Below are 12,677 nucleotides of genomic sequence, written 5' to 3'. Positions count from 1 at the left end.
TTTGATTTGTATGTGCTTGCAAATTATATTCACGGTGCTTCAAATCTCCCACTGCTCACTTAGATGTGACACAAACATAACGCCATCATTTATGACTGTATGCTCAAGGAAGTCATTGAAAAAGGAGCGGGAACCCTGTAAATCATTTTCTAGGTCATTCCTTTACTGTTTTTGAGAATTGTTTTTGTCATCGTGGTTAATGTTATAGTGTGAAATCAAATTTCAGCTAGTCTTAACTGTGGCCCGCTGATACGCTCGTTCATGATCTAACGACCCCGAGAGTTTTAGCAGTGCAGTAAGTGTTTTGCTTTTGTGTTGGGCAGCGAGCCCAACCTGCTGGTGCGAGCCTGTAACCAGCTGGGCCAGTTCCTGCAGCACCGAGAGACCAACCTGCGCTACCTGGCTCTGGAGAGCATGTGCACTCTGGCCAGCTCTGAGTTTTCCCATGAAGCCGTCAAGACGCACATCGAGACGGTCATCAACGCCCTCAAGGTGCTTTCTACACTCCCAACTACACACAGCTGTCAGCTGCAGCTACATCTCCACTGCACAACACCACACCATATACGCTGCAGATATATATGGATGCTCTGTATATAGTGTTATACTGGTCAATAGCACAGGACAATGCACATATACGCTCATCTGCCACTTTTATTAGGTACGCCTTTGCTAGTACCGGGTTGGACCCCCTTTTTTTCCCTTCAGAACTGCCTTAATTCTGCGTGGCATAGATTCAACGAGGTGCTGGAACATTCCTCAGAGATTTTGGTCCATGTTGACATGATGGCATCGCACAGTTGCTGCTGATTTGCAGATCAACCGTTTCTGAACCACTCAAACCAGCCCGTCCGGCACCAGCAACCATGTCGGACCATTTTCAAAGTCACTTAGATCACTTTTCCGTGTGTGTCTCTACAGACCGAGAGGGATGTGAGTGTTCGACAGAGGGCGGCTGACCTGCTCTATGCCATGTGTGATCGCAGCAACGCCAAGCAGATCGTCGCCGAGATGCTCAGCTACCTGGAGACAGCAGACTACTCCATCAGAGAAGAGATGGTGGGTGTGGGAGTGTGCCAAGAAAGATTTTGTGCCATGCTATGTTCTTTTCTTCACTCCATGTGACTGTGGCTATAGTCCTCTGTAAATGTCAAGTGTGAATTGGTGAAGGTGGTTAGTTTCCACCAGCTACATACTAGGGCTGCGATATATATCGCAGGGGAAAAAGAAATATCGCAATGTACGTTTTTTTCCAATATCGTGCAGGCCTACTCCATATTGCATTCATTAACAAACCAAACAATGTACCGTACAATGTTGCAGCAGTGTTTGCATTTTTCATTTGGTTCAGTTAGCGCTCCACTGCACTTTGTCAAATGCACCAAACCTTGCGAAAGCGAGTAAAACTGGCCGACACTTCGTGGTCTCAGAAATGATGGAGCAACACCAAATGTATGTGGTCTTGGGTTTCTGGTGTTGCTTTATTGTTTCTGATATTACAGAAGAAGTGGAACAATGTGAGCAGCTAACAGACAGCGAGTGAAGGAGAGAGAGAGAGAGAGATAATGATGATGTCACACAGACCACCAGCGATATGTATGGTCATAATAAGCTATGGATTTGAAAGTACACAGAGACCCCCGTTTTCAAGCGGTTTGTTTGGTCCGCACCAGAGTTTAATGAGCTTTCACAACGCCCCAAAGCTCAGCGGTGAAAGCCCCCTAACACTCAGCAGTGTCCCAAATAATATTTGTGTGTAATTATTAAGCACAAAATGCAGTCCCCACTGATTTTGAGCTGTAATCTGTTGGGCCTTCCTCATTCAGGTGCTGAAAGTGGCCATACTGGCAGAGAAGTACGCCGTGGATTACTCCTGGTACGTGGACACCATTCTCAACCTCATCCGCATTGCTGGCGACTACGTCAGCGAAGAGGTGTGGTATCGCGTCATTCAGATCGTCATCAACAGAGACGATGTGCAGGGCTACGCCGCCAAGACGGTCTTTGAGGTACCACTACGACGTCAAATCATAAACGTAGCTTTGGACGAATAGGTGAAGATGCTGTTCTTTAGCTGAGAGGGACACACATCAACATATCAAAACACAATTGTTTTTTTAGTACAGACTAAAATGTCTACAGCGTATATTAGGGCTCGACGATATTGACCAAAAATCCGGTCGGTCATGTAGTTTTCAGTTGAATGGCGATACACAATGTATTTCCTACCAAGTGGGCTAAATGTTCAGCTGTACGTCAAAGCAACGTTTGAGATGTCACAAGCACCTTTTATTAAAACAGGCTGTGATCAAAATACAATTAAAATACAAACCCCAATTCCAATGAAGTTGGGACGTTGTGTAAAACATAAATAAAAACAGAATACAATGATTTGCAAATCTTTTCCAACCTATATTCAATTGAATACACGACAAGATATTTTATTGGTTTTTTTTTGTTCACTCATTTTGAATTTGATGCCTGCAACACGTTCCAAAAAAGCTGGGACAACGTACAAGTGCAAGGAATTTATGCTTTCACCAAGAACAACAGACAGCCTGTGATCGGCTGTCTGACGCTACACGTCGTAGAGTCGCGCAGAAAAACTCTACGTTACACAGAGAGACGAGGCTCACTTAGTAGGAGCTGAAAAAGTATCGTTCAGGGACCGGTATCAAAGTCTCGGTATCGAATATTTTTGAATGATACCCAGCCCCTACAGTTATGTTACAGTTTCAGCGTCTCTTGGTTGATGGCTTGCTGTCGTCATCGCATGTATCCGACTCAGGCATTGCATTTCTTAGGAAAGAAGGGGAGATTTAGCACTGTCGTGTTGTAATTAGAAGTTGAATAAGTCGAATCCTTTCTCTTCCAGGCGTTGCAGGCGCCTGCTTGCCATGAGAACATGGTGAAGGTTGGAGGCTACATCCTGGGAGAGTTTGGTAACCTCATTGCCGGTGACCCACGCTCCAGGTATGTTAAGGTTTTGGCTGCCAAGGCTCTGCGTCGACGGTTGAAATGATCAATAGTAACTTTGCTGTCTGTCATACAGCCCCCTGGTCCAGTTCAACCTTCTCCACTCCAAGTTCCATCTGTGCTCGGTGCCGACTCGCGCCCTGCTGCTCTCCGCTTACATCAAGTTTATCAACCTGTTCCCAGAGACCAAGGCCACCATCCAGGAGGTGCTGCGCTGCGACAGCCAGATCCGCAATTCGGACGTGGAGCTGCAGCAGCGTGCTGTCGAGTATCTGAAGCTTTCCTCCATCGCTAGCACCGATGTCCTGGTTAGTTCCGACGACTAAACTCAGCTCAGGTCTAGTAACGAATGATTAAATAACATTTGCAAGGAGCCCTGGTGGACATTGTTAATAACGTTTGTTACGCGTTCTCCAAAAATGGTCCCACTCTGGAGCTTTGCAGTCAAGTTGTCCTCCGTGTTCCCTCAGGCCACTGTCCTGGAGGAGATGCCTCCCTTCCCAGAGAGGGAGTCGTCCATCCTGGCTAAGCTGAAGAAGAAAAAGGGGCCCGGTGCTGTGTCTGTGACAGAGCTGGAAGACAGCAAAAGGGAGGGTGGGGAGTTGAATGGAGGGAGTGACCGGGGGCCAGACACAGCAGCCATGGCTGCGTCCAACGCTGTAAGCAGACTCTGTGAAGGGCTTATTCCCAAAGAAACACAATGGCTTTCAGCTGCCTTCTTTGTATACCAGCAGCTGTAACAAGAATACTACATTTCACAAGTTTCCTTTGTTTTCCAGTCCACCCCGTCACCGTCAGCAGACCTCCTCGGGATTCGTTCTGCTGCTCCGGTTGGCGCTGCCCCAACCAGCGCTGGCAGCCTATTGGTGGATGTGTTCTCTGAGGCGGGACCTGCCGCTCCTTCTGCTGCTGTGAACGACGACGGCTTCCTAAGGTGAAGGGTCATCTCTTGATGCGCAGATGTAGAAACCGCCACAAGCCAAAGTCCAGTATGACTGGCTACAACCAGTCTGCTTGATAATGTTGTCTTGCTTTCAAAAGGAAGAGAGACCCCCCCCCCCCTGTCTGCAGTCTTTTGTCATGCACATGCGTACTCCTAGAAAGCTGATTTGGAGCCCAGCTACCCATATACATGGCAGAGAAATCTGGGAAGTCAGGTTTCTCTAATCCCCTACACCGATTACAGTGAGCAGTTTCCTCGTTTACATGACGTTTGAGAAACTGCTTACTGGTGAAAACCGACCGTAACCCAGTTACTAAAGTGCATGTTAACACACAGACTGTTTAAAAAGTGTCTCTCACACTGGACTGGGCTGAACTGGTCTTGATCCTAATGGGAATGAATGGATTGATTTGTTATATAGTGTTGTTTCCCGTAAATAGTTGTGATGTTTGTGGTGCGTTTGCGCTGTTGGACTACTATGTAGCTAGGTGTAATGTATGTGTGTGTGTGTGTGTGTGTGTGTGTGTGTGCGTGCGTGCGTGTGTGTGTGTGCTGGTTGTCGCTCTGTTGGCTCTGTCTTTCTTTGCTCTATCTGTGTCTAATATGTACCTGTCAACCTGGAGACATTGGTAGTCACATCCTGTATGCTGATGTGACTAGCATACAGTCACAGCCCCCCCTCCCCCCCCTTCATCTCTTTGCTATCAGCTGACTGGTCAGAACCAAACTAGTTTTCAACTCGTTGTTTAGGTCAGTACTTAGTGTTTGATAGGCCGGGTTGATAATCAGAGGGATGTTCTAGTGGTTTCCATTATGTGTTTAAGGTAACATCCAGACAGCTTATTAGATCAACATTGCTGCGCATGAAAGCGCCGTCAATAAGATAGGGATGTAACGATGCGCTCAGCTCGCGATGTGAAATGATTCCGAATTTTAAGTTGACAATTTGAGTGTGTAAAAAATGAAGTGCGTTGTTAGCCGAGTTAGGAGATAACATTATGTGTGTGTGCAGTGTGTGTTGGCCGGGCCCAGGCTGCCCAGTCTCACAGCAGCCTGAAAGCAGGAAAAGCTGTGGACTTTTCTTCATGGTTGACAGGTCTGCTACACTTGTCTGTTCTTTTTATCTTGCTGTGTATGTGACTGTCTTTCGTCTTTTCTCTCCTTCCCTTCTCTCCATTTCCCTGTATTTGTTTGTTTGTTTGTGTGTGTGTGTCTGTGTGTGTGTGTGTGTGTGTGTGTGTGTGTGTGTGTGTGTGTGTGTGTGTGTGTGTGTGTGTATGTGTGTCTGTCTCCTGTCCTCTACCTTGATTGGACAGAGATCTGGAACAGCCCACCGAGACCTCTGATTCCCTATTGGTGGAGGGTTCTGGTGACTCGGAGTAAGGGCCCAGTAGTAAACTACAGAATTAGCTAAACCAATACAAATATGGCACATTGTTTTTTTCTAGAAAAGGCTTTGTATCTTTAAATGAACATGTTATTGGTAATATACACTACACTGAATGGGTAGCTTGATGCACATGAGCCATTTAGGTTTACATAAAAGCACCTGACTTGCTCTACACATACGTTGATGCCTTTCACCATTTTTAGAACATAAACCGTATCATCAGGTGAATTCAATACTATTGTATTGTGGTATAATTGGTATGTAGTTTCTACGCAATCTGTCCTGACAGCATGATCAGTGCATAGTTAGCCATGGGAAACACAGAAAACAGAAGAGACAGATGTATGGGGAGACGAAAGGCTCAACTTAATACCACACGGGGGTAGTAGGACAACATTTTCCAAATGAAGGTCAAAATGGGCCCCTGCCATCTCCGACGTAGCCACAGTAGTTGACTGTGAGCGGCTTTCTGTCAAACTAATGTTGTAAAGTAGCTCCTACTACAGTTAACCAGTTCATCAGTCACACCGCCTGGAGAGAAGGCTTCTTGTGCTGCATGTATTGAGCAGGTGAAAGTCACTAATAATGGCACATTATTTTATTATGAGCAAAACTGGACCACAATACGGATTTAGCTAAAGGTTTGTTTCCTAGGAATAACTGTCAAATCACATAACAGGCACTGCAAGTATTGGGACAACAAGAGGGCTTATATATAGCCATATTATTGCTTATTGCTCATGCAAACATCATTTCCTGAGTCACTAGCTTTTTAATGCATTTTGATTAAATAGTACAGGAAGACAAGAAGGGGTATTGCAGATTTTAACAGAATTTTCCTAAAATCGGCAAAAGAAGATGCAAATGAATGTTTCTGTCCACTACTGTTATGCAAATATTAGGCATATTATATTTAGACATAAACAGATGGTGGTGCTAATTTTCCAGTCGATGCCATTAAAGTGCCCATATTATGCTCATTTTCAGGTTCATAATTGTATTTAGAGGTTATATCAGAATAGGTTTACATGGTTTAATTTTCAAAAAACACCATATTTTTGTTGTACTGCACATTGCTGCAGCTCCTCTTTTCACCCTGTGTGTTGAGCTCTCTGTTTTAGCTACAGAGTGAGACATCTCACTTCTACCCCATCTTTGTTGGGAGTCGCACATGCGCAGTAGCTAGGTACTGCGCGGTAGCTACTAGCTAGAAGCTAGCGGTTAGCCACCTCGTTCTCAACGGCAAAACACTGCTACAACACGCACGAGTTCACCTTTAATCTACAAAATAAATTGTATAGAACTACTTACATGTCCCTCGTCTGCAGGTATTCCACGCAAAGTTGGAAGTGCGCCCTCGTTTAGAAGAAGTCTCCCGGCTAATCCTGCCTCGTACTGACCGAAGTTGGAGAAACCGCTAGCTGATGTGGTATTAGCTAAAGTGGTTAGCACACACCAAATGTTTCGGCCGATGACGTAGATAGCCCTGCCGATTTTGACCAGCTCACCCGGAGACTGAAGGCAGGACACATTCAGAAACCGTATCTCACTCAAAACAGCATGGATGTTTTTTTTTTTTTCAAGTTTGTATGCGTGTGGAAGCACCAGAGACACAAAATAACACCCCAAATCCCAGAAAAAGTGATTTTTTTTTTTTCATAATATGGGCACTTTAAACCATCGCAGAAGAAGTGTGCCAGTCCAGCCTTAAACAGTGAAGAACAATGTAGAAAACAAGATGGAAATTTCAAGTCGAGTCAGTTTTATTCATAACACTCATCCCAAACAGCCACAGCAGCAAGACAAATCTACGTTTATTTGCCAAGTCTGTTTTCATTGCTTTTATCGATACACCAACTTTTCCATCTCAGCCAAATGTAAAAACCTTTTTGAGATATTTAGATTTTTTTTGTCAAATTGGAAATGCACATTAAAATGGGTCTGACTAGTAACTATACTTATGACAGGACATTACACATGCTGTAATTGGGCATCCACATAAGTACGTTGGAACCGCTCAACAAATGTAATACCAAGCCGCAAACCAAAACCAAAAAACAAAGCTCAATGCTGTGCTGCAGCTGTTGTAAAGAGGCCAATGCTGTACACCCAGTGTTCATGGCATCAAGCTTCATGTGTAGACTACGTATGTGCTTTTAAACACGTGAACAGTGTCAGAAATAGAGTACAGTCTGTACACATTTGGACAGTAAATAGTTGGGCACTGTGCTTAAGCACATATCATTTCGAAGGAAGCGGTTACTGGGGTGAACGTTTTGACTTTCAGCCTACGGTGTCCTTTGGATTGTTAAAAATCCTATCTGCATGTAAACTGTATGAATTGTGGCCCATTTTGAATGGCGTTGCCCCAATTTTTTTGAGCAGTGCAGTTGGACAACGATGTGTTCACCCTGTCTGGGTATAAACACTGTCAAATCTAAGCTGAAAAGTCTGCACTTTACCCTCAATAGCTATTGTTTAATTTCTTATTCTAATGTGCTTAAGTATAGCACCAAAACAACCAACATTGTCCAAACACATACTGACTGTACTGGATGAGTATTTGTTACAGTGTACAGTAACTAACTAGCATATAGCTTTCATTGTGTAATGATATCCTTTTTGTACAAACTGCTTTTACTAACCACCGCTGCATTTTTCTCCTTTTCTCCTTCTTTCTTCTCCTCTCATGTTTCTCTCCTACCCAATCTTTCTCACACTGTCGCTGGACCCTGTGCTGAATGGATGGCTGTTTCACCTCTCATTTCTGCTCTATCCATTTGTTCCCCATTTGTCCTGTTGCCTCCCTCCCTCCCTCCTCTGTCCTGTGGGCTGTCCTGTGGTCTCTCAGCTCTGCTCCTCCCTCTGAGGATCCTGCTCCTCCTCTGTCTGAGGCAGACGAACTTCTTAACAAGTAAGCTCTTTCTCTGTGTAAGCTTTGTCATGTGTTTGCCTGGTTTCTATAGGAAGGCTTTGACTTGTCAGAGTAACAGAGATATTACATCCACTAGTTTGAGGTTTGGTGGAGCGCAGCCATGTGACCAACATAGCGCTGGAATAAGTTGGCCGATGACCTTCTACTGATTGCCGATGGGTTCCTGTTTTAAAGAAAGCTCTCGCATTAGAGACTGCTTTATCTGTTAGCCATGTTTTTTTATTACAAGGTGGACTGTACTCCCAAGATAATGAAATATGTCTATCAGAGCGTCCCTAGTAATAGCGTAACTACTGCAGACAGCAGCATGTTGGTGGTTTAACTGGAGCTTCCCACTGTGGTGATTGGCTCGTGCCTGTTACCAACTTTTTGCTAGACTCGGCTCCTTCTTTAAGCACAGGTAAACGGTAACTGGTGACAGTTTGGCTAGTTTTTTAGGACAATATACAAAATGTCTGTGTTGACTCCAGAAGGTTTTTTATCAAAATATTTAAGTTGGGCTGGGGCTACTTATCTATTCACGACTAATTATTGTTAGTATTAGTATTTCAGTGTTAACTAACCCTTTTAAATGCATTCATCCTACAGGTTTGTGTGCAAGAACAACGGGGTTCTGTTTGAGAATCAGCTGCTACAGATTGGCATCAAGTCAGAGTATCGTCAGAATCTGGGTGAGTTGCGGGAAACACTGAAGGACCCGTCCAAAGTGTGATCCTTGTTATCCTTTTCCTCATATACACGTTGTAAATTGGAAATTTATTGGAAATCGTGAAATGTCACTGGTATTGGTATGGAGACATCTCCAGTGTTGACCGTGCCTGCCATAGTTGACTTGTTCTACTATTCACTCCGAGCACTCCATAAAGCACAAGCCATGTTAATAACCAGAATGACCGCGTGTCTCTCTCAGGGAGAATGTACCTATTCTACGGTAACAAGACGTCGGTGCAGTTTGCCAGCTTCACCACCACGGTCAGCTGTCCTGGGGAGCTGCAGGCTCATATCCTTTTTGTGCACTTATGTTTCACCGTGTTTGCTAATCATAAAATCTTCAAATGGGATCACTGGGACACCGCGTGGTATTCAGCCATTTCAAAGCAATCGCTGGGTTCAAAGTAGAGCCGGAACCCACTCGGCCGATATTATTAGCTCATTGCAGACATATCGGTACTGGCCTATGTATCAGCTGATAAATTACAAGACATTACAGAACATTACAGAAGCACCAAAGATATATTGTATTTTGAAACCGTGTCACCATGTTAAAGTTTGTCTACCGGTGTAGTGTCAAGATTATTTTTAAATTGTGAAATGTTCTGCCCAGCAATAGTTAAAAAACACATTTAAAGGAACCTCATCAAAAAGTTGTATTTAACTCTCAACATTCGGTCAGCCTTAAAGGTGCCCTGCCACACAAAACCGTTTTTACTTGCATTTTTTGAAATACGTCAGGTCCATATGTGTTTGTGTTATGTGGGGAATGTGAAAATGAACTGCTACCTCCTCTGTCAGCTCTAGCCACTGAAAAGAAATAAGCGGAGGAATCAGGCCAATAACAAAAGCTGGTCAGTCTGACGTGATGTTGCCTGAGCTCATTACTATTCATGAACTCACCCAGTTGCGCCGGGTAAAGGATGCCGATAGCCAGGCTCTCATTGGCTAGCTGTTAGCCAATCAGAGTCAAGCAGCTTAGCTCGTTGAATATTAATGAGAACTGGCACAAATCGAGCCGAGTCTTCCTGCAGGCTTTCTATACCACGCTAGAATGGCTTGAAACAAGGTAACCAAGGCATTTCTTCCACAAAAAATGTTACAGCGTCCATGGTAGAACTTCAGACAATACCACAAAGTAATGAAATATGTGTGGCAGGGCACCTTTTAAAAAATCTTGTCTCAGTCGGGCTGACTCTACCATCAATATGTACGTCTGAATTTTTTTTTTTTTAAAAGCTTAACCCGAGCAACTTATCTGTTGATAGAGAAACAATTGAAACTGGACCTTGTTCTCTTCACACAGACATCGGGAAGTAACAAGTACATGTCCAGTATACTGTATGTTTAAAGCTATAGTGCGTAGTTTCTGTCTCCCCCATGAGGAATTCTAAGTAATGACAGCAAAACTGTCTGTGCACGCACACGATACAAGCCTTCCGTGATCACGCACCACCCCCTACAATTCAAATCATCAGCGGCAGAAAACACTAGGAAGACCACGCTGCGTATCTTACAATACTAATTGTAAATATGTGTAATCAACTGTCTTGTCAGTTGTCACTATGTATGTTAAATCGTGATATAGTAATGTCGACTTTCTAAATCCTTCTAATACTGAGAAACGCTATGGCTACACTGAGTGCGAGGACAGTTTTGGGTGTTTGTAAGTCAAGTGTGATGTCCTGATGGTCCTTGACAAGCAGCCACAGCTCAACGTCCAGACCAAAGCAGTGGAGCCCCTGGTGGAGGGGGGGGCCCAGATCCAGCAGGTCCTCAACATCGAGTGTCTGACTGACTTCTCTGAAGCCCCGCTGCTCAACATCAAATTCAGGTAAGCTCGTACAACCAACCCCAGTCCTGACGTTGAGCAGTAAAAAAAACCAAAAAAAACTACAGATTGAAAATCTATGAAAATGACTTTGATGAATTGACTTGATAAGTCCGTTTTCCTTCACTGTATGGATTTTAAAATCATCTGAAATTCTTTGATGCGCTTGAGTTTCAACACTTTTCAATGCCTTAAGGCCGTTACACACCGGGGGCGTGACAAAACAACAACACACATATTTCACATCGAACCTATTTATACCGGCAGCAGTGCACATTTGCGACAGTTCAATTAAGGGTTGGGATGTTCACGCCAGCTCACCTCACCTCAGCAGCCAGAGATGCTCTTCACTAGCAAAAAAAAACTCAACGGAATCCATCTGTCGGTATACAGGCTGGTAGGAATATGGAAAATGGACGTTGTCAGGTAGCGGTTGCTCATTTTTGCCTTTTTTGTTGGTGTTGGGTTGGCGTATTTAAGGATAAACCTCTCCTACATTTTCCTTTGTCACTAACAAACCAAGTGCGCTAAAGTGATGAAACTCAATAACAAGAAACAACCCGAGCAGAAACGCACTTTGAAAGCAGTGTTTTCTGTCGACATAAAATGATTAAGACCAACACGTCCGCTAAAAAACTATTTATTTGTGGCCGGGTTAGCTCAGTTGGTAGGGCGGGCGCACATATATGGAGGTTTACTCCTCGACGCAGCGGCCGCGGGTTCAACTCGGCCCTGCGGCCCTTTGCTGCAGGTCATTCCTCCTCTCTCTCTTCATCTGTCCTGTGAAAATAAAGGCCTTAAAATGCCCCAAAAAATAAATAAAAATTACTATTTATTTGGGACTGTGGTTAACACTGGAGGATGGGGAGAAAAAAAACAAGACTATTCAATCCTGTCCACATGGAGCTTCAGACAAAAACCTAGATGGATGTGTAGACCTGCAGTGTGTTTGTGTTGTGTTCAGATACGGCGGAGCTCTGCAGAACCTGACTCTCAAGCTGCCCGTCACCATCAACAAGTTCTTCCAGCCAACTGAGATGGCATCGCATGATTTCTTCCAGCGCTGGAAACAGCTAAGCCAGTAAGTGTGTGTGTGTGTGTTATGTGTTTGGTCAGGGCGTCTAGGTTCCCTGGTAAAGCTGAAATCTCCTGTGTGAACTCTCCTCAGGCCTGCACAAGAAGCACAAAAGATATTCAAGGCTAACCACAGCATGGACACTGAAGTACTTAAGGCTAAGGTACGTCCACATTTAACAGCTCATTCTTCTGTGTGCTTCTCCATCAGCCACAGCTGTCTCCATGAAAAAGACTTTCTGGGGAACTGGCTGTGTTCTTGTGAATGTGCAGCAGAGATGCTGATAAGTCTCTGAGCTAGGGTCCAAGTCAGGTCTCAAGTCTCTGAGCTAGGGTCCAAGTCAAGTCTCAAGTCTCTGAGCTAGGGTCCAAGTCAGGTCTCAAGTCTCTGAGCTAGGGTCCAAGTCAAGTCTCAAGTCTTTGAGCTAGGGTCCAATTCAAGTCTCAAGTCTTTGAGCTAGGGTCCAAGTCAAGTCTCTGAGCTAGGGTCCAAGTCAAGTCTCTGAGCTAGGGTCCAAGTCAGGTCTCAAGTCTCTGAGCTAGGGTCCAAGTCAAGTCTCAAGTCTTTGAGCTAGGGTCCAAGTCAAGTCTCTGAGCTAGGGTCCAAGTCAAGTCTCAAGTCTCTGAGCTAGGGTCCAAGTCAGGTCTCAAGTCTCTGAGCTAGGGTCCAAGTCAAGTCTCAAGTCTCTGAGCTAGGGTCCAAGTCAAGTCTCAAGTCTCTGAGCTAGGGTCCAAGTCAAGTCTCAAGTCTTTGAGCTATGGTTAGGGTTATATGAAATAATTAAGATGCTTGTAGTGCTATGATCTGAATGATATA

At 44.5% G+C, this 12,677-nt stretch overlaps 1 protein-coding gene across 3 annotated transcripts in view; it reads left to right on the top strand.

Annotated features, from left to right (window-relative positions):
- Positions 1-12,677, top strand: part of ap2a1 (adaptor related protein complex 2 subunit alpha 1) — a 34,812-nt gene that overhangs the window by 18,841 nt on the left and 3,294 nt on the right. Inside the window, exons 7-19 of one of the 3 annotated variants that reach the window (XM_078268867.1) lie at positions 324-492; positions 922-1,059; positions 1,827-2,009; positions 2,876-2,973; positions 3,053-3,284; positions 3,447-3,635; positions 3,756-3,910; positions 8,161-8,223; positions 8,833-8,915; positions 9,155-9,240; positions 10,662-10,789; positions 11,751-11,867; positions 11,955-12,024. In XM_078268867.1, the coding sequence (XP_078124993.1) occupies positions 324-492; positions 922-1,059; positions 1,827-2,009; positions 2,876-2,973; positions 3,053-3,284; positions 3,447-3,635; positions 3,756-3,910; positions 8,161-8,223; positions 8,833-8,915; positions 9,155-9,240; positions 10,662-10,789; positions 11,751-11,867; positions 11,955-12,024 (1,711 nt within the window). Of the gene's footprint in view, positions 1-323; positions 493-921; positions 1,060-1,826; positions 2,010-2,875; positions 2,974-3,052; positions 3,285-3,446; positions 3,636-3,755; positions 3,911-8,160; positions 8,224-8,832; positions 8,916-9,154; positions 10,170-10,661; positions 10,790-11,750; positions 11,868-11,954; positions 12,025-12,677 lie in introns of those variants that run through there. The other 2 variants (XM_078268869.1, XM_078268866.1) reach the window with 2 other exon arrangements.

The sequence above is a fragment of the Sander vitreus genome, chromosome 15 (genome assembly GCF_031162955.1).
Source record: "Sander vitreus isolate 19-12246 chromosome 15, sanVit1, whole genome shotgun sequence".
Classification (NCBI taxonomy): domain Eukaryota; kingdom Metazoa; phylum Chordata; class Actinopteri; order Perciformes; family Percidae; genus Sander; species Sander vitreus.
The sequence above is the reverse complement of the archived record's forward strand: the minus strand, read 5'-3'. Positions and strand labels throughout refer to the sequence as shown.